Genomic DNA, 21,499 nt, shown 5'->3' on the forward strand with positions numbered 1-21,499 from the left:
AGGGGTAGAGTGAGGGTCTGATGGGTGGCCAGGCCCTAGTGCCCTGGCCTTCCCTTCTTTGATGTGGTACTGGGGGCACTTACCAATGTAGGAAGCACGTTCAGTCACCATGTACTTGTTGTGGTTGACACGGGCATAGGGAATTCGGGCCTGGGCCTCATCCGCAGGGACCACAAACAGTTTCTGCAGGGGAGGGGAGGATGGTGAGGTGGGGGCTCAAGGTGCAGGTGGGGTATCTCTGAGAACTCATGGGATGGCAGGGTAGACACGTAAATGGTATCTGCAAAAGGCACTTGGCTGCTTCCCTGGAACGGGTGGATCCTTGGACTAAAATAGGGCCCAGTGCAGCTGGTCCTCAGTAAACACCAGCTGAGGCTGGGTAGGGGTGCGGATACAGACCTGCAATGGCTCTTATTCCCTTGTTCCACCCCGACACCTCATCTCTGATGTCCCTTTTTCTGGAGAAAGTCTGTTTCTGCTTCTGTCTTTCTCCCTTCTATTTTTAAAAATGTTATATTTATGTGGATGAAGGGGGCAGGAGAGAGAATGTGTGCACGCACTCATGCTCACAGGGCCAGAGGAGGACATGGGATTCCTTGGAGCTGGACTTAGAGGCAGTTGTAAACTATCAGACATGGTGTGCTGAGAGCCAAAATCTGGTCCGTCAATGATCTTAAACTCTGAGCCATCTCTCTAGTCCCAGAAGTTCTTTTTTTTGTTGTTGTTTTTTGTTTTTGTGAGACAGGGTTTCTCTGTTTAGCCCTGGCTGTCCTGGAACTCACTCTGTAGATCAGGCTGGCCTTGAACTCAGAAATCCACCTGCCTCTGCCTCCCAAGTGCTGGGATTAAACAGAAGGTCTTTCTTAAACACCACTGTATGGTAGTTGCTTTCTCTGTGTCAATCTCACCCTACCCTACCCCTCTGCCTGCCTATGACTCCCCACCTCAATGATAAACCTCTGTCCCATGATACCCCATGCCCCATCCCAGCCATGATTCAGTTCCCCTCGTGGCTGCACACTCTGGGGCACCCTTCTTGGCCTGCTTGCCTTGTGGGACTGAGCAACTGCTAGATCTTTGGACTTCCATTTACAGATGCTGCTGACGATTGTTGGGAGTTGGACTACAGACTGTAAGTCATCCACAAATTCCCTTAGTATATAGAGACTACCCACAAGTTCTGTGACTCTAGAGAACCCTGACTACAACAGAAGTTGGTTCATGTGCGTGTGTCCCCAGGATGGAAGGGAGGGCACTCTGGGATGGATGCTTACCACCTGAATGTCAGAGTGAGTATGGTTGTCACGGAGTGCAGCCAGGGAGAGCAGGAAGGACCGCATCGATGGTTCAGAGTGTCCCCAGCAGCTGATGAGCAGGCGCACTTTGACGCCTCGTTCATAAGCAGCCCGTCTCAGCCCATCATCAATTGCTGGCCAGAACCTGAGAGGCAACAGGGAAACAGGGAAGGGGTTCAGGGGGAAGAGGAAGTGCTCTCTCTCTCTCCTCGTGCTCTCTCGCTCTCTCTCTCTCTCTCCCCAAGACAGGGTTTTTCTGTATAGCCCTGGCTGTCCTGGAACTCACTCTGTAGACCACGCTGGCCTCGAATTCAGAAATCCACTTGCCTCTGCTCCCACGTGCTGGGATTAAAGGCATGCACCACCACTGCCCAGCCAAGGCAGATCTTTCTAATATCTTTGTTTTGTTTCTTTTGAGATAAAGTTTCTCTGCGAATAGCCCTGGTTGCCCTGGATTTTGCTCTGGCTGGCCTCAAATTCTACAGAGATTTATCTTCTTCTGCCTCCTGAGTGCTGGGATTAAAAGCATGTGCCACCACTATCTGGCTTTTTCTTATTAAATTTTAAAAAGATGTACTTTTCTTTAAAAAAAATTTAATATTGCCAGATGTGGTGGCACACACCCTTAATCCCAGTACTTGGGAGGCAAAAGTAGAGGGATCTCTGAGTTCAGGTCAGCCTGGTCTACGGAGCCAGTTCAGCCAAGGCTATTCCCTGTCTCAAACAAAACAAAACAAAAACAAAAAAAGAATTTAATATTGTTTTAACTATGTGTAGCTGTGTTTGCATGTAGGTGTGTGCATGTGAGTATTAATGCCCCCATGAGACAAAGGTATAAGATCACTTGGGGCTAGACTTAGAGAGTTAGTGAACCACTTGACATGGGCACTGGGAACCAAAGTTTCGTCCTCTGAGAGAGCAGCCAGTGCTCTTACCGCTGAACCACCTCTTCAGCCCCAACAGATGCACTGATTTTTATACATTTTATGTGTGCGAGTGTCTCACCTTCATGTATGTATGCACACCACCCTAACAGAAGAATTCATGTTGAGCTTTGGGGCTTTTGGGTTCCCAAGCCTCCAGAGGACCCCAGCCCTGGCTTCCAAGCCCTCTTCCTCCATATTCCTCAGCTCCTGTTTCTGGCTACCATTTGGGTACCCCAAAACTCATCCTCCCATCATTTGATTTGTTTTGAAACAGTTTCACTTGGTAATCAAGACTGGGCTCCATCATCCCACCTCAGCCCTTTTTCCATACCTGATTGCCTTTCATCTCATACATGTGTGTGTGTTTCTGTGTGCATGCAATGTGTGTGCATGTATGTGTGCATGTGTGTTTGAGCCACCTGGCATGGATGTTAGTAACTAATGTAGGTTTTGGGCAACAAACTAGGCAGTAACCATTCTTAACTGTTGAGTCATCTCTCCAGCCCCAATCCACCTTATTTTAAGACAGGGTCTCTTGTTGAACGTGGACCATGGAACGTCCAAATTTAGCAAGGGTGGCTGGTCAGTGAGCTTTGGTTCTGAGGTGCTGGGGATCCAAACTCAGGTCCTCACACTTGCATAGCAAGCTCTTTACCCTCCCAGCCTTCCTATCTTTTTTTTTTTTTTTGGTTTTTAGAGACAGGATTTCTCTGTGTAGCCCTGGTTGTCCTGGAACTCATTCTATAGACCAGGCTGTCCTTGAACTCAGAAATCCGCCTGCCTCTACATCCCAAGTACTGGGATTAAAGGTGTGCCCTAACACCGCCCGGCTCCTTATCTTATCTTCTGACCCCACATTCAATCATCCCTTGTTCCGCTCCTTTTGGTGACAGTTAGTGACTGAGCATGGCGCCTATAGTATTTCAAGCAAGAGCTCTGTCCCAAGTACAACCCTTGTCTTGGTACCTCCCCTTGCATCTGTTGTCCTGCCTGGGCCCCATGCTTGCTCTCAGCCCCCTCAGCCCTCCTCACAGGGGTTCCCCATCCAAGACCTGCCCCTTCCCAGAGTACCTGCGTGGGTGGGAAAACTCCATGATGGGCAGGTAGTTCATAACTGCAATGTAGATGAAGCTTCGGGCATTGTCCACCACGTTGAGCAGAGCCTTCAGGTCTGGGGTGCGGCCACTTGGACAGAGAGGTGGAGGTGCACTCTGGGGTGAGGGGACAGTCAGAGGCAGTGTCACATTGGACCCCAAGAAACAGGCAAGCCCTATGGAGTTCACTAAAAACAGCCCCAAAAGGGAAGGATATTTACTATATCTGTTTTGCGAGTGAGGAAACAGGCTCAGAAAAGGTAAGCTACTTGCGTAAGGTCACACAGTCAATCAGTGCATCCCGGATTGACTGCCTGGTTCCAGAATTTATACTCTTGGGTGACTCCTGATTCAGCAGCAATAGGGGCACTTTGTTACTTGGAGACTTGTTTAAACTGCAAATTCTCTTCTTCTTTCTTGATATATGCATATGTATAATGTATGGTGTATATGATAAATGTGTGCATGCATGTTACACAAGTGGCACAGTGTGTGGGTGGAAGTCAGGAGACACCCTTTCGTGTTGGCCCTTGCCTCCCATTTTGTCCGAGGCAAATTTCTGTTTGCTGACATTCCTACAGGGGTGCTTGGATTACAGACATGCACTACTACGCCAGACTTTACGTGAGCTCTGGGGATTTGAACCCAGGTCCTCATGCTTCCACAGCAAGGTTGGGTGGTTATTTGGTTTTATTGGAGACAGGATCTCATGTAGTCCAGTTTGGCCTTTGACTTACCAAGTAGCCAGAATAACCTTGAACTCCTGATCCTCCTGCCTCCACTCCCCCTAGTGCTAGACTTCATGTGCCACTTCACCTGGCTAGGGATAGGGTTTTAGTCAGTCCTCCAGGCAACTGGTGGAGACCTTTGCTATATTCACGCTTTTATGTCACATCAGCCCTGACCAGGCAACCCTTTATGTATCAGGGGTCATAAGAGTCCCTTTGCTTGGGTCCCTGAGGAACTGCAACTCTAAAAGTAGAAGTAGCCATGGAAGGAGGAAGTCACCTCTAGGAAAGACAGATTACAAAGGGCATCAAACCACATGCTCCCTGCATCCACCATGCCTGACACTCCAGGGTCTCTCTAGAGCCTCCTGGCTATCTTGGACTTTGCTATATAGACCAGGTTGGCCTTGAACTCACAGAGATCTTCCTGCCTCACCCTCCCGAGTGTTGGAACTGAAAGTGTATAATACCATGCTTGGCCAATAAAATAAATTTTGAAAAAAAAAGAAAGAAAGAAAAAGCTTAGAATGATGGGCCGTACTTTTAATTCCAGCACTCAGGTGGCAAAGTCAGATGGATTTCCTGAGTTCCAGAGTAGCCAGAGCTACATAGTGAGACACAAAACAAACAAAAAGAACAAGAACAACAACAACAAAAACCCTTTGAAATAGTTTGAAGCCATCCTCTGGTACATAATTCAAGGCCAGCATGGGATGCATGAGACACTGTCTCAAACTAAGTACAGGAATACACAGAAAGAGCTTACTCATGGCTGTATTAGACATCACCAAGGGCGGGGAGGAGCTGAGCCCACATGCACCTCATACAGAGGCTGGAAATGCCCGGATATCTGTTTTCCAGCTTAATCCAGTCCTGAGGGATCTTGAGACACTGCGCAGGCTTTTGACAAGGCCGACTGACCAAGAGTGAAGTTCGGGCTGGCCAGATAGAGGCCACAAGTGATACTGTATGACCAAAAGTGATGGCATGAGGCCCCATTTTCTCCAACTTACCGCCAGGTAGGCTAGAGCTGGGGTGCCATTGAGGCAGATCTCCATGGGTGTTTCTTGATTATATCGGGTGTCAAAGGACCGTGGCCAGGTTGATGGGATGGAGCTGCCTGCCTGGCCCAGGAACCAGTAGGCTTCAAAAATCTTGGTGAGGTCTCGAGCGAGGCAGCTGCAGTTGTACATGACCACTCCCAGCTCCTTGACCTGAGGGAGAACAGTGCTAAGCATGGTGATGCTGGCCCGGTGCTCACAGAGGACAGGGATGCCCCTGTCCTATCTACTCCCTCCGCCAACTCATCTCTCTGTCCCTCAGTCTTTCCTACACCTCCACTCTGAAGAGCTGACATCCTAGAACTTAAACTTGACTTATGTTTTGAAGAAACATTCAGTCTTGCAAAGTTCCAGGGTTTTTGTTTTTTTTGTGGTATTGGGTATTGAAACTAGGGCCTTACCCCAGTAAGGCGCATTGCCATTGAGCCACAGCCCAGACTCTCACCAGGGGATTCTAAATAGGTCCTTTACTATGAGGCACATAGAGCCCTTTAAAATTGTTGTTTTCAGATACAGTCTCACTGAGTTCTTCTGGCTGGCCTTGAACTTTTATTATTTATTTATTTATTTATTTATTTATTTATTTTTGGTTTTTAGTGACAGGGTTTCTCTGTGTAGCCCTGGCTGTCCTGGAACTCACTCTGTAGACCAGGCTGGCCTTGAACTCAGAAATCAGCCTGCTTCTGCCTCCCAAATGCTGGGATTAGAGGCATGTGCCACCACTGCAGCCTTGAACTTTTAATCATCTGGTCTCAGACTCCTAATGATTTGGGAGGACAGGCCTGCAGTGCCAGGTTCTGTGAGCTGGGCGTTTCCTGAGACTATGCCCTATGCCAGCCGCTCTGGCTCAGTCTCAGGTGGTGGCTCTTTAGATTAAGCCAGGCATTCCCCACTGGGTGAGAAGACTGTGTCTTCAGCATATCCCTGAATCACTGTTGAGACTAGGAGTCCAGTGAAGTATTTATTGGGGTGAATTGTCTGTCTTGTGCTAGCACCTGTTAAAGCTTCTGGCAGACACTATGACCTTCTTTGGGGACTCTTCCTTAAGGCCCCAGGTTGGATCAGATGTCTCCTTTGGACTGCTACAGTCAGCTCAACTGTGTTCCCCCTACTCCAGCCCTGAGCTCTGTTTGTGGTTCTTTATTCCACCCTAGATCTTCTGCCTCAACCTCCGCATTCTATCCCTGACCCCTCTGCTCTTGCCAACTTGCAACCTCACCTCCAAGCTCCTGCCTACACACTCCCCATCCCCCTTACATCTTCATTCCATCTCAACTTTGATCCTCTATCTACTTACACCCCCATCTGGCCTGGCTCACTCTCGGTACTCCCATCCCAGCTGGATTCTCTGTCTATACCTTCTTCCCACTCTACATTCTCTGCCTTACCTTCTAATCCCATCCTTAACCATCTCTCTTTTATCCCCACCCCCGTATTCCACCTATACCCGCATTTTGTACCTCATCTTTGCCTATACTCCCACCCTACTCATCACCTGCATTCCTCCCTGATGCAGGCTGTACTGTTATCTCATCCCAGTCTTTTGCCAGTTTCTTCCCTGTCCTGGCCCAGAGCTCGATGGGATGTGGCAGCCTGACGACAGGCCAGGATCCACACTGAATTGCACGTTCAGGAAACCTACCTGTTATCCCATCTTCCCAGAATCCCCCAAGTAAAAGATGGGCTTCAAATACACACAAGAAATGTACAATGAAGGCCAGGTGAGTGGGCAGGACCTTGAGTACTCTGTGTCTCCGTAGCTGCTAACAGGACCCAGGGGGAACCCTAGCTGCAGCAGGAACAAGGCAGTTGAGGACTGAACTGCAGGGATACATAGGGAGGTTCAGGAGGAGCCAAGGAATGTGAGCAGGGTACATACAGACCTGGGTCAGCGACCGCCAGTCCATGTTGGCACTGCCCAGGTAAAAGTGGGTCTGATCCACCACCCAGAACTTGGTGTGCAGGACACCATGGGTCAGCTTCTGCATGTCCACCATGCGGACCTGGGCACCTGTGGTCAGCAGGGGCAGCAGTCAGGGGCCAGCTTGGGCAGCCCCAGGCCTGCCAACCCTGCTGTTGCCAGCTTACCAGTCTGTAGCAGAGACTGCAGATCGGCCAGAGGTCCATTGGGCTTGCTCACGGCAATGCGAACCTTCACACCTCGGGGTGCCAGAGCCTGAAGCTGCTGAAGAACCTCCTCACCCTGTGGGAGACAGCTGCTGAGGGATGGGCCAGCCGGTGCTCTAATATCCCCCTCCCAGGTGCCCCCTATGAAGAAACAGGCTTCACCTTACACTAGAGGACTCACAGGTTACAATACTAAAACCCTTTACCTTTCTTTCTGTGTGCATGTGCATGTGGTGCTGGGGATGGAACTCGGAGAGCTTGCATATAACAGGGAAGTACTCTAGCCATGAGTTACATACACACTCCCCCCCTTTAATAAAGATTTTGTGTGTACGTGCGTGGGAGTGTATGTGTGCATACACGTGCATGTGGAGATCAGAGGACAACGTTCAGGAGTCAGTTCTCTCCTACTGTGGGTTCCTGGGATTGAATTCAGGTAGTTAGGCTTGTGTGGCAAGTAATTTTGCCTTCTGAGCTAGCTATCTTACCAGCCCCCACTTTTCTACTTTCTATTTAACACAAGGTCTCCTTATATTGCTCTGGCTGATGATAAACTTGATTTGTAGCTGCAGCAGGACTTGAACTTGAGACTTTCCTGACAGCCTCTGAGTAGCTGGGACTATCTATCATCCTGCAGCCCAGGGCCCAGCTTGTATTTGTGCTTTGATGTACTTCAATGGGAGCCTGGAAGAGGTGTGAGCTTATACAGAGTGTGTGTGTGTATGTGTGTGTATATACACACACATGCAACTCTTGTGTGTGTGTGTTGCTTGCTGTGAAAGGTCTTGCTATGTAGCTCAGACTGGCCTGGAACTCTATATCCACTCCTCCACACCCCTTCAGCCTCCAAAATGTTGGGATTTCAGATGAGCACCCTTAGACCAAGCTTAATAATAATCGTCTTTCTTTCCTTTTTTTTTAGGTATTTTGAGGCAGGGTTTCTGTGTGTCCCTGGCTGTTCTGGCATGCACTCTGTGAACCAAGATGGCCTGGAACTCACAAAGATCTGCCTGCCTCTGCCTCCCCATTGCTGGGATTAAAGGTGTGTGCTGCCGCTGCCCAGCAACAGTAAACATTCAGGAAGGGCCGAGTCTGTGCCAGGCACTGAACTAAATTTGCACAGATTGACCCACTGCTTCCTCACAGGAGCCCAGCCATGGATCAAATCACTGTTTACAATTTTCAGCTAAGGTGAAGGAAGCCTGGGAGGGGAGGGGACTTGCCTAAGGTTACACACAGCAAGTGAGGTGGCAACCTGGCTTGGGCTGGGTTACAACTTGTTCCTTTTTTGTGTGAAGGGTTCAAGGTGATATCTGCAAACCAAAGTCGCTCCTCCACATTCAGAGGCTTCCAGATAATCAGGACACATCACCCTAACTTCAGAAGGGTGTGTGAGGACAGCTATTACCAAACACCTGTGTCCACCTGTCTCCAGGTTGGCAGGAAGCCTCTCCCCATCCCTCTCCATTGCCACCATTCCCACAGCCTTGGGAACGGGTGGGGAGTTGGGTGAGAAGGGAGGCTTCCAGGTACCTGTTGGGCCGAGGGCTCTTGCGTGTGGGTGTCATTATTTGTCAGGGTCCAGTAGAAGGATGCGATATCCAGGCTGCTGTGAGCACCGGCAAGGAGGCCCAACCAGGCCTGGCTAGTGGAGGGGTTGCTTGTGGTGGCATTGGGAAACTCCAGACCCTCCGGAATGCTCTCCACCAGCACCGCCCTGAAGGTAGAGGGGGATATATCTGTCAGTCACAGAGGGCCAGAGAGGATAGGTTGAGAAAGAAGGACTCTGCAGATCTCCAGATGTAGATAGAAGGCTGGTTGTGTATCTCACTGGTCTATCTAGAGGTGTGGGAGGGTTGTGTGTGTATCCACAGATGTAGATGGGAGATACTGTGCCCATATGTTCACAGACCTCTATAAAGGATGATGACGCTGTGGCTGCCATGGAAACAGAAAGGAGGGGGTAGAGTGGGCACGGACGTGGGCACCCACAATCCCCTCGTCACAGTACTGCGTGCACCAAAGCACCGGGTGCTCTTGCAGGCTTAAGTGTCCCCAGGCTGGCAGGACCCCTCCCACCCATAATCCAGCTCCCTTCCACTTACTCGCAGGGGTCATAGCAGGGGGCTGGGCGCTGATTCGGTCCAAATAGATGTAAGTCCCCGTATTCCCATAGAAACAGCTGAGTCATCAGGGCACCGAAGCCCACTACCGCCAGGATAAGGACCAGGAGGACCCAGCGGGCTTTCTGTGGAGTGGGGAAGGAAGCTGTCAGCCTATACAAGGTGGTCACAACAGTCTGAGATAGTTCAAAGGGAGCAGCTTACTCCTTCCTACCTTCTCTGCTGCTTTCCACGCCTCGATTTCATTCATGGGCAGTTCTCCCGCAGGCTCCTCAACAGGGACCTTCAGCTGTAGGATCAGGGATGATGGGGAGTGGAAATAATAGGGCGGTTTGGTGGTCTCCTACCCTTCAATACACCCAAACCCTCCCCACTAGGCATCCCATCCTCCTACCTCCTGGTACATCAGTTTAGGCTTCATATTGCCTGGCTGCTGGGGAACACTGCAGAACGAAGGCAGCTAGGTGGGTGTGTCAGGGACTGGAAACTGGAGGAAACAAAAAAGCAGGAACTGTCCGGGGTGTTCTAGGCTTTTAAGGGGCATCGAAGAAAGTGTATATCGTTGGGCTTATGAGACCCACTAGAAGCCTCTTTCTTCTCCCATAATCACGGGGGCCCTTGGCCCTGTGCCCATCACCCCAAAAAGAGGAAATTGGTCGCTGGTCAACAGGAATGTTGAAATCCCTCGAGGTCCAACGCCTCTGCTTTTTTTTTTTTCTTCACCCGTGTCATCGTCCTGCCACCTTTCAAAGCGTCCAGCATGTCCGTCATTAGCACCCACGTTGCTCCCTATCAGCACCCCTTTTTGTTCCCCGCTGAGCTCGAATCTAAGTAATTCCAAAAAGACAGTCCTAGCTGGGGGCCAGGGGAGCCCTGAATCTCTCCGCCAGGTTTTTCTGTCTTCGGATGACTCATGGACTGTTTCAGGTGGAGCGTCTGCCTCGTCCCAGGTACCTTACCTGACCAGACATCTGAGGCTCATACCCCAGGGCCATCGCCGCCTCCCAATCCTACCCCGCCTCCCGCATCGCAGCCCCCCACCCTAAAACGACACCGGCCTTACTCAGACGTCGGCAGCTACTTCGGTGGGGCCCCAGCTTCTGCCTAAGCAGCTGAGTTGGGGCGGGAGGAAAGGAGGGGCGGGACCTCCACGGATCACGCCCACTGCAGCTTGGAGTCTGCGCAGTGTGCGCGTCGGCGGACTCCCCGAACTGGGAAAGGGGTGGTCCTGAGCAACCTGGTTTGGGTAGAGAGGAGCACAGGATTGGGGGATGGGCTTCGTTGTCGTAGCCACCCTAGTTTCCTCATTCCCCCACCTGCCAAAGGGACCCAGAAGTCACAGAGAAAAAAAAAAACATCCCTTTTCTGATCTACAAATGTGAATTTTTATACCACAGACTCTTAGTGGTAAACAAATCATAAGATTAATCTTGAAGATAATATGGGGAGATCAAGATTGAATAATCTTGAAAGAGAGGGAAGAGAGGGGCAAGCTCAAGAGAAGACAGCCCACGCAATGGGATGGGAGAACAATGGGGACGGCTGGCCACGGAGGTGGTTGGTTTTCTGGTAGTCTGTTGGGATGACGGTATTTAAAAAGAAAAATCCAAGGCTTCTGGATCTCATATTCTACCCAAGAACTATTTTTAAAAAGTATGCTACTTATTTATTTAGGTCTTATGAGACAGGATCTCATATAGCACAGGCTGATGCACTGTACAGATTTAAAGCTAGAGAAATAACAGGTGACCTTCTCACGACTCTCCCCTTAGCCTATCCCACAGAGGAAGTATAGAGCCTACATTGCTATTGAGCTGCATAAACAGCCCTCTGTTGCCTTTAGGGATGGCTCTCTTGGTTTGTGTGTGTTACCCACCTAGATCCAGGGCTTTGCAAACAGGCCCTATCAACGGGCCACATCCCCAGCCTGCTTTCTTATTTCTTAACTTTTTTGGGTGGGTAGTTCCACAAGGTCTCATACTCCGGCCCAGGCTGGTCTGTAACTCTTTGTATAACCCAGGCTGGCTAGCCTTTTAACAATCCTGCTGTCTCAGTCTCCCAAATGCTGTTATTATAACCTCCTTTTCCTGTATAACCAGGGAGACTGAGGCAGGAGGATATCTATGAGGTCCAGGCCAGCTTGGGCTGCACTGAGGCTGTCTCAGAAAAGAAAACCAAAAACCAGGATCCAGCAGGCAAGGACAAGGGCAAAGGTTAACCGAGGCTTCTGAAAGGAAGAATTCCATAGAGGCAGAAGAGTGGGTGAACTACAGGGCGGGGAGGGGAGGAGAGAGAATGGCTTGACTTTCATTATTTCTGAAGGCTTGGATGAGAGATGTTTTCTTGAAGAATATAAAGTTGGAAATGGAGTGTGATGACATCAGTCTGTCATCCTAGCTCTCTGCAGGTGAAATGGAGTGTGATGACATCAGTCTGTCATCCTAGCTCTCTGCAGGTGAAGGCGGGGTTTCATCAGGAGTTTAAGGTCATGAAATTCAGCTACAAAGAGTCTGAGACAGGGCCAGTGGTTAAGAGCTCTTACAGTGGGGCTGGGCCACCACAGAAAAATTCCACACAACCTGTAAACTCTAGCTCCCAAGAATCCAGTGCCCTAATATCAGCACTTGCTAGTTTGAGGCAAGAGGACTGATGAAATTTGAGTCCAGCCTGGGCTACATAGACCCTGTATCTCAAAAACAACTAACTGTTAAATTATTTTAAGTACTACTTTTAATTTCTTTACAAGTTTTATTTTACCAGGTAGGACCAGCAGATAGGATTCAGGCCATCAATGATTAGGCTCAGGCTCCTAGTTGGGGTGTCCCTTTCCTTGTAAGACCTGCAGCCTCAGCTGGAGCAGGAGTCCGACCCATCCTGGGGTGTCAGGGTTCAGGACAATATGACTGAGGTAACCAGAAGCAGTGAGAAGCTGGTATTCCTCCATGGCCCACGCCACCTTTATTCCCCAGGCCCCAGCTCCTCCATCAGGCTTCAGCATGGTCAACACAGCTGATCATCTTGCTCTGCTTCATTTATACATGGGGTGCACCGCAGCCAGGAAACATACGTTCTTCCTGTCCACAGAACAGCTCCCAGTTCCTTCGCCTGTGGTCCTGTCTGTATTCAGGTGTGACATCACAGCCCGCAGACGAGGAGGAAACAAAACTGGATGGGGTTTTAAAAAAAAATATTTTAGCCGAGCAGTAGTGGTGGCACGCCTTTAATCCCAGCACTTGGGAGGCAGAGGCAAGTGGATTTCTGAGTTCAAGGCCAGCCTGGTCTACAGAGTGAGGTCCAGGACAGCCAGGGCTACACAGAGAAATCCTGTCTCAAAAAAAAAAAAAAAAAAAAAAACTTATTCATATGGGTGTTTAGCTTGCATGTGTGTTTGTGTAACATATATGTGCCTGGTGTGCAAGGAGCCCAGAAGAGGGCACTTCTTAGAACTTGAGTTACAGACAGTTGTAAACCACCATGTGAGTACTAGGAATTAAAACCTGGCCCTCTAGAAAAGCAGCCAGTGATCTTTTTTTTTTTCTTGTTTGTTTTGCTTCTTTTGGTTTGTTTGTTTGCTTTTTTGTTTTTGTTTTTTTGGCTTTTCGAGACAGAGTTTCTCTGTATAGCCCTGGTTGTCCTGGAACTCACTCTGTAGACCAGGCTGGCCTCGAACTCATAAATCCGCCTGCCTCTGCCTCCCAAGTGCTGGGATTAAAGGCGTGAGCCACCACCGCGGTTGCTTGTTAGTTTTTTTTTTTTTAAAGATTTATTTATTATATGTAATTACACTGTAGCTGTCTTCAGACTCTCCAGAAGAGGGGGTCAGATCTCATTAAGGATGGTTGTGAGCCACCATGTGGTTGCTGGGATTTGAACTCAGGACCTTTGGAAGAGAAGTCAGTGTCCTTACCTGCTGAGCTATCTCTCCAGCCCTGCTTGTTTGTTTTTTAAGACATGGTTTCTGTGAAATGTTTGCAAGTGGATCAAACTGCTGCTGCTGCTGACCTGTGAACTGAACTGCTGATTTCCTGACAATGCAGATGAGATTTGCTCCAAAGAACCATTTCTAAACAGGTCCACTTCCCCCATATCCTTTCTTTTCCACTACCTTTGGTGGGTGGTGGGCTACAAGAGAGGTTAGAGCATTTAGGAACCATCATTAAAAGTAGGCTTTGAGCTGGGCAGTGGTGTTGCATGCCTTTAATTCCAGCACTTGGGAGGCAGAAGCAGGTGGATTCTGAGTTTGAGGCCAGCCTGGTCTACAGAGTGAGTTCCAGGACAGCCAGGGCTACACAGAGAAACCCTGTCTCTAAAAACAAAAACAAACAAAACAAAACAAAAAAGTAGACTTTGAAAAATTAAAGTTACAGTGTCCTACAGGGACCTGCCTGGGCCCCGTGGACCACTACCCACTACTATAGCTTTACTTCCCCTCTCTGAGTCTGAATTCTTGTCTCCAGTTCCCTATGCCCCCTTGTAACTTTAATTTTTTTCAAAACCTATTTTTAATGATGGTTCTTAAACATTTTAACCTCCCTTCTAGCTGAAGTAGTGAGAAAGAAAGGATACTGGGTGGGGGCAGGGGGAATGTACTTGTTTAGAAAGATTCTCTGTAGCAACTCCTGTCTGTGTTGTCTGGAAATCAGCAGTTCAGTTCACAGGTTAGCAGTCAGCAGCAGCAGCTCCATCCACTCACAAACACTTCACAGATACACACCAGCAGTCCAGTTCAGTAGAGCTGGGATAGCAAACACGAATCAGCATCGGTGACATTACCTAGCAAAGACAGCCAGGCCTTGGCCTCAGCTCAAGTCAGCAGGAGGGACCAAGAGAAGTTCTCAGCTGTGCCTCTCTCGGGGAAGCAATGATCACGAGAGACCAACAAGTGTTGCACAGCTAGCTCTATAAGCAAGCCAGGCTCAGCCTCCTTCACTGTCCATCGAGTTCTATTTATAGCCTCCAAAACATCATGTGTCCTCCACCGGTCTTGCCTCAGCACTTGTGTTTGTCTCAGCTGACATCACTCTGCTAATCAGCCTGAGTCCTTCGAAGCAGCAAGAAATTGTAGCACACTACCAGAAACCTTTTGGTGAGTTTCTCTCTATGGAGTTCTGACAAATGCAGCTCAACTACACAATGTAAGGTAGACCGATACATGCATGTCCTTAGCGAAGATTCCTTCATCACATTTCCTTTCACATGATTGTTTCAGAACATCCTTTCTCCTGTGTCTGCTTCAGTGAAACATTCCTTCATGAGTCTGCCTTAGTCTTTCACCTGTGTCCACTTTAACAGTCCGTTTCTTCACATGTGTGTCCCAGCAAACACCATCCAACCGACTTTCCAAAGAACCCTTAAGTTTCCCCTTCATCCCTGAGCTCCAGCTCTGCAAATTTCACGACCTAATGTGTCCCCATAGACCTTCCATTCACCATGTATCTGGCTCTCCTTAGCATCTCTCCTAAATCTGTACCCTTTCCAGGAACCTTTTCTCTTCTCTTTCGTTTTGGACCAGATCTTCCCCCAGGGAGTGGGGCAGCTTACTTACTCACCATCCTTCACAACTCAGCCACACAGTTCCTTGAAAGAGAGTACACACTCAGCTTTTGGGTCCTCTACCTCATGCCTCCCCATTCAATCCCCAATTCTCTACTTGGACTTCCTGTATCTTAGCCCCAAACTCTCTGGGTTATCCTTGCCTGCTGATGGCTCTCCCTCACTCCTTCAGAGCTGTGAGCTCTATAGGGACAGGGACAGGGATAGGCTGTTTCAGTCACCCCTGTGCCCCAGTACTTGGGCACAGAACTAGCAGCACATGCCCGGTACCCAGTTCATCCATCTACTCATGCAAATAAATATGTCCAATGACTATTAAATAAGCTTTATTCTAGAGACAGTACAAAATGCTGTTATCCCAACACCTGGGAGGATGGGGCAGGAGGATCATGAGTTCCAGATCAGTCTGAACTACAGGATGAGGCCTTTTTTTTTTTTCAGGGTTTCTCTGTATAGCCCTGGCTGTCCTAGAACTCACTCTGTAGACCAGACTGCCCAGCACAGGATGAGGCCTTGTCTAAAAAACAAAACCAGGGACTAGAGAGATGGGTCCATGGGTAAGCGAGGTAGCCCCCAGCCCCCAAGCCTGAGAACCTGTGTCTGAATCCTCAGCAACCATATACAAAGCTGGGTGTGGCGCCTGTGACCCTTGTACTGGAAAGGTGAAAGGAAGCAGCAGGGTTGTTGGGCTTGCCTAGCTGAGCTCAAGATTTTGTGAGAGACCTTGTTTCAGGAGAATTAAGGCGGACCATGATAAAGAAGGTCACAGGTGGATGTCCTTCTTTGGCCTCTGAGCATGTGCACACACATGCAAATGCTCCCACATATACAAACAAACCCAAGAACCCCTCAAACCAGTCTGTGGATTTTTTGTTTAAGTCAAACAGGGTCTATGTAGCCTAGAATTTGTGATCCTCCTGCTTCAGTCTCCAGACTGCTAGGATTTCATGTATGTATCATACATATATACACATATATATCCCACATATATACATATGTCCCACATATATACGTGCATGGAATATATACATATACACACACATATAATCTATATATTTATGTCTGTCTGTTGATCTATCTATCTATCTATCTATCTATCTATCTATCTATCTATCTATCTAGTTTCTCTCTGTAGCCCTGGGACTCATTGTGTAGCTAAGGATCACCCTGAACTCCAGAGCTTCCTGTCTCCATCTCTTAAGGGCTGCCTTAAGGGATTACAGGTGCCTAACGTCACACTAAGCTCTGAAACTACAAATTGACCATGTATTCTGCACCCCCCCCCCCAGTCCATCAAATAATTTACTTACTTACTCAGTGTCTCTTATGCCGACTAGACTACAGACCCCATAAGATCAAGGAGTCTTTGTGTTCTGGTCACTTCCTTATCTGTCCCCAGTGCCTGGCACAGTGTTGAGCACACAATAAGTCTTTAGGAAATATGGTAAACAAGTAACTTGTATGTTCTTTTCTCCTTCTTTAAACTTTTCTTTTTCTTTCCTCAAGACAGGGTCACACATAGCCCAGGCTGGTTTCAAACTCACTATGTAGCAAAAGTGAATTCCTGAGCCTCTTGCGCCAGGCTCTGTTTGGCACACATCTGTAATGTCATCACTAAGAAATTGGAGGCAGGGGCTAGAGAGATGGCTCAGCGGTTAAGAGCACCTTCCAGAGGTCCTGAGTTCAGTTCCCAGCAACCACATGGTTGTTCACAACCATCTGTAATGGGATCTGATGCCCTCTTCTGGTATGTCTAAAGAGAGCAATGGTGTACTCATATACATAAAATAAATAAATCTTGCCGGGCGGTGGTGGCTCACGCCCAGGACAGCCTGGTCTACAGAGTGAGTTCCAGGACAGCCAGAGCTATACAGAGAAACCCTGTCTCGAAAATAAAATAAAATAAAATAAATTTTAAAACAAAATAAAACAACAAAATAAAACAAACCAAACAAACAAACAAAACCACAGAAATTGGAGGCAGGAGGATCCCAAGTTCAGGGTCATTCTCCTCAATTATGCACAAAGTTCAAGGCCAGCCTGTGCTATATGAGACATTGAAAAAACCTTAAAAATCATTGCGAAAGACAAGTTGGGCGACTAAGTAACCTCTCCACATGGTTACCTCTTCACTACAGAAGTTTGAGTTTTGTTTGTTTTGAGACAAGGTCCCACTCTCTATATACAGTCTTGGCTGGCTGGAACTCCCTACCTAGACCAGGCTGGTGTTGAACTCCTAGGGATCTAAACATCTCAATCTCTTTAGTGTTGGGATTAAAGACGTATGCTACACACCCAGGTTACTGCTGAGGTTTGACTAAGGTGAGAGGTTCCTGCTTCCTGTCTCTGTCTGATGCCCAAACCCCATCCTAGAAGTTCAGGGAGAATAAGTTCTAACCAATCTAAAGTCTCCCCTACCCAAGTCCTCCTCAGTTTCCACATCACTTGCTGCCTGCTCTCACTGTAGGGCTCAAGGGTCACACAAGCCAACAAAACAAAAGGACTAAGGGCAGAAGCAAGCTTGCCCATAGGTCCCAGGCCACTATTTTGGGTCCATAACCACAAGTTGCAGGGTTGATGACAACATGGAGGAGATCCTCGGGTGGGATGGCTGAAGTGCAGGGCAGGGTCAATGAACACACTGACATTATAGAATAATGAATGCATGCCAGGCTTGGAGATAGTGCAGTGTGTGTGTACTCATGTATGTGTGAGGATCCTGTGTACACATGTGTGGAGGTCAGAGGTCAAGGTCAAGTGTTTCTCTCTACCCTTCACCTATTATTATTATCAATATTATCTTAAGATAGGGTCCTACCCACTAGCTCTGGCTGGTCTGGGACGAGCTACAGTTACGTAGTCCAAGGTGGCTTGGAACTCATAGACCCTGCTTCTGATTGCTGGAATTAAAGTCCACCATGCCTGACTCATGTTTTATTTATTTATTTTTTTGAGACAGCATCTTTTACTGAACTTGGAGCTCACTGACTTGACAAGTGAGCTGGAATAATCTGCTGCTGGAGAGGTGGCTTAGCAACTAGAAGTACTGGCTGCTCTTGCAGAGGACCTGGGTTCAGTTCCCTGTGCCTACCTGGTGTCTCACAACTATCTATAACTGTAGTTTCAGAGCACCAGATGCCTCTTCTAACCCCTGCAGTCATCAAGCACATGTGTGGTTCACAGACATACACGAATGCAAAACACCCATATACATTTTAAAAAAATTACAACTCCAAACATTAAAAAAAAAAAAAAATCAAGGATCTTCCTATCTCTGCATCCTCAGTCCTAGGATTGCAGATGTGTGCCACCACATCTGACTTTTTACCTGAATACAGGGGATCCTAGGCCAGGTCCTCGTTTGCCCCTGACCCCCAGCTACACTATGTCATGCTATGTAAACCCTGCTCCCCAATTTAAAGTTAATTGATTAATAAAAGGCTAGAGCCTGCAATTGGGCAATAGGGAGAGAGAGGCGGGCCTTGAGGACTAAATGAGGGGTCTGAGGAGAGGCCAGGGTAGGAAAAGGAAAGAAGGAAGGAAAAAGGAGCCCAAGGGAGAGAAGGCCATCAGGAGAAGAGATGGACCATGAACACGTGGCCAGGAGAAATAGACCCTGAAAGCAACCTCAGGAAGATTCAAACAGCAAGTAACTAGAGACTTATGGCAGAGGTGTAAGTTAGAATAGTTCCAAAACCTGCCCAATCTAAGCTTACAGCTTGTAAAGAAAAATGCCAGGACTGTGTATCTTTTATACAGGCTAGCTAGAACATACTAATTCATTTTACAAATGCCTATAGGCAGAAGCAAGAGGATCAGGAATCCAAGACCATCTTTGGCTACATATGGAATTCAAAGCCTGCCTAAGGCTCAACCAACAAATGAACAAATGCTCAGAATTCACGTTTTTCTAGTATGAGTATCCCTATATGGTTTTGTTGTTGTTTGACAGTTTCATGTAGCTCAGGTTGGCTTTGAACTTGCAATGTACCAGAGGATAACTTAGAAATCTTCTTGCTTTACCACCTAAACATTGGGTTTACAAACACACAAACCTGTTGGGTACTGTGCATTTTACAGATGGAAATGCAGGGATTGGAGAGGCATGATTTGGTGGCCAGTTTCCCAGAGGTTGAGGGGTGAGGTTGGGACCCTGGGATACCATAAGCTATAATATCCTACACTATGGAAATATGTGAAACATGTACCCATGGAGGGGGAAAAGCTATAAGGCTGGGTGGCTCCTTGTGGGGAATGCTGGGTATAGACGTGTTAGGGGAGAGATGGAGACACTGAGGAAATTTGACAGTAATCTAAGGGAAGATGAAAACAGGAAATACAGGAATAACTGGTTTGAAGAGAAATGGAGAAATGGGGGTTTCATGAAGGAGAAATGACAACAAAAAAGGATGTGTGGGCGACTAAGACAATGATGACAAAGAGACTGGCTCAGCATGCTTGTAATCCCTACACTCAGGAGGCTGAGCAACTGGATCAAAAATTCAAGGCCAGCCTGAGCTGCATTGGTGATTAGATGCTAGTCTCCCGCGCAGGTACCCATCATCAGTGCTAACAAAGATGGAAGGGGAGCACTGGGAGCAGCACGGGTGTGTGCGAGCTAACGTGAATTGGGGTTACAAGGGGACCCTATCACATAAAAAGAGAAAACTGTACATATAGAGCCAATCAGGGCTTTAGAGGAATGAAAAAGAATAAAATGGACAATGTTGTGCTGAAGGGATGGTGCAGCAGTTAAAAGCACTTGTTGCTTTTCCAGAGGACCTGAACTAGAAAACCCAGCACTTACATGGGGTGGCCCACAACCATTTATTCCTAACTACAAATCCAGGGAATCAGACGTCTTCTGATCTCCTCGGGCAAATGCAGTCAGATACATAATTAATTAAAAACGAAAATAAATTACTTTCTAAAGGAGGGGCGCGTGAGGAAGGTCATGGCATCAGAAGGGGAGGGATGGTGACATTTTAAGTGGGGTATGATTTAAGAGAAGGAATGGGGGCACCTAAGTGGGCCAAGGACAATATAGAAGAGATACATTACAGACGAGAGGGTGACAAGGGGAGGGCAGCCGAGGTGTCGCGCACCAGACCACACAGTACCTGCACGCCACAGTCTTCCACTCCAGAACCCAGCCCCACCTTCCCGCCCACCTGTGCGCAGGCGCACTGGCGCGAGACTGCGGGCAGGGCGGGGCTAGACACGATTCTTTCTGATTGGCGGCGCTCCTCGCGAACGCGGAGTCGTTTGGGGAGGGGAAGGGCTTGGGAGGCTGCGTGTTGTCACGTGACGGCCACCGCCCCACACTCTCTCGCTGGTTGGCGGCGAGGAGGGCTAGAGCGGCTGGTGGGAGGTTCAGCCTGGCTTCCGGTAACAAGGGCAGAACTTCCGGGGCGGGCGGCCCAGGCGGAGGGAGGAGTGTCTGACAGTTGGCGCGACCCGGAGGGCGGGCGGGCGCCTCGTGGGGGTGCGTGCCCAGAGTGCCAGGTGAGGTGTGGGACTGGGACGGAGGAGGTTAGGGATGGAGATACGGGGTGGCCGGGGTCTGGAGTTCCCGTGTAGCCCACACTGTACAACACCAGATAAGCGATTTCTTTTTCTGAGCCTCAGTTTCCTCTTCTGTACAATGGGGGCTCTGAAGCTGACTGTAGTACCTGTGTCATGGGACGTCAGGTGGTGCACACCCGAGCTGCTCTCAGCGCTCCCCGTGTTACTCTTCCTTCCTTGTTAGTACTGATGATGGGTACCTGCGCCGGAGCTGGCCGGGCCAGCAGGCCGGGCCAGCAGGCCAGAGGGTTTGGGTTCTAATCCCAGCTTCTCTGTGCAGGGACTGGGCCTGTGTCATTACCTTTGTGAGCCCAGGTTTTCTCTGCTTAGTGAAAACCGATAACCTCCGGCTCATATATTCGTCGTGCGGATTCTGATGGATGTCTCTGGCATACGAACAGCTCAGTGGATTGGGATTGTAAACTGGGAGTTCCAACGAAGTAGAGGGAGAGAAGCCCAAAGGAAGCAAGAACATAAACAAGCAGGAAGATTATTTGCCTCTTTGCTGAGTCCTGAAGTAGCGGTTTAAAGTAATGACTGATGTATATTCCTCAATTTAAAAGGCGGCATTTTACGTTACTATCCTATTGGGAAACTACCATTGCTTGCCGGGAGAAGAAAACCTTAACTTGAAATACAACAGAAATAGAACAATCCTCTTTATTTGTGGGTAGCAAATGAAAGATACTTGAAAATTGGGTTTATTTATTGATTGATTGAGGCAGGGTCTCTGTCTGTAGCTCTTTCTGTCTTGAAACTCACTACATAGACCAGGTTGGTTTTGAACTCACAGATGTCTGCCTGCCTCTGCCCCTTCACCCATGCTGGGATTAAAGGCATGTGCCATCATGCCAGGCTTGCTAAATAGTCTTATAGGTTTGGTTTCCACCTCACATCTGCTTGCAACTGAGATTAGGTCTACAACTGTCCCACCCTGTCACTACTTTAGTTCAGATTTAATGTATACCTGACAGACATAGTTGTGGGAACTTTGAGTGTGCTCTTTCAATCCCTCTAATTTTTTTTT

The 21,499-nt window shown here is 48.4% G+C and overlaps 2 protein-coding genes across 6 annotated transcripts in view; one reads left to right on the forward strand and one right to left on the reverse strand.

Annotated features, from left to right (window-relative positions):
* The window catches only part of Pld3 (phospholipase D family member 3), a 20,688-nt gene extending 557 nt beyond the window's left edge, over positions 1–20,131 (reverse strand). The window contains exons 1-12 of one of the 2 annotated variants that reach the window (XM_031385840.1): positions 20,028–20,131; positions 10,418–10,591; positions 9,749–9,841; positions 9,569–9,643; positions 9,337–9,479; positions 8,765–8,948; positions 7,193–7,307; positions 6,988–7,115; positions 5,057–5,257; positions 3,293–3,432; positions 1,275–1,440; positions 84–183 (exon numbers count right to left, since the gene is read on the reverse strand). In XM_031385840.1, the coding sequence (XP_031241700.1) occupies positions 84–183; positions 1,275–1,440; positions 3,293–3,432; positions 5,057–5,257; positions 6,988–7,115; positions 7,193–7,307; positions 8,765–8,948; positions 9,337–9,479; positions 9,569–9,643; positions 9,749–9,775 (1,279 nt within the window). In that variant the 5' untranslated portion in view covers positions 9,776–9,841; positions 10,418–10,591; positions 20,028–20,131. Of the gene's footprint in view, positions 1–83; positions 184–1,274; positions 1,441–3,292; positions 3,433–5,056; positions 5,258–6,987; positions 7,116–7,192; positions 7,308–8,764; positions 8,949–9,336; positions 9,480–9,568; positions 9,644–9,748; positions 9,842–10,313; positions 10,392–10,417; positions 10,592–20,027 lie in introns of those variants that run through there. The other variant, XM_031385841.1, reaches the window with a different exon arrangement.
* Positions 20,132–20,297: 166 nt separating this feature from the next.
* CUNH19orf47 (chromosome unknown C19orf47 homolog) overlaps positions 20,298–21,499 on the forward strand; it is a 25,906-nt gene continuing 24,704 nt past the window's right edge. Inside the window, exons 1-2 of one of the 4 annotated variants that reach the window (XM_031385843.1) lie at positions 20,308–20,412; positions 20,753–21,002. The gene's annotated coding sequence lies outside the window, so the exon portion shown is untranslated. Of the gene's footprint in view, positions 20,413–20,752; positions 21,003–21,499 lie in introns of all 4 variants that reach the window. The other 3 variants (XM_031385842.1, XM_031385845.1, XM_031385844.1) reach the window with 3 other exon arrangements.

Source organism: Mastomys coucha, unplaced genomic scaffold (genome assembly GCF_008632895.1).
Source record: "Mastomys coucha isolate ucsf_1 unplaced genomic scaffold, UCSF_Mcou_1 pScaffold21, whole genome shotgun sequence".
NCBI lineage: Eukaryota > Metazoa > Chordata > Mammalia > Rodentia > Muridae > Mastomys > Mastomys coucha.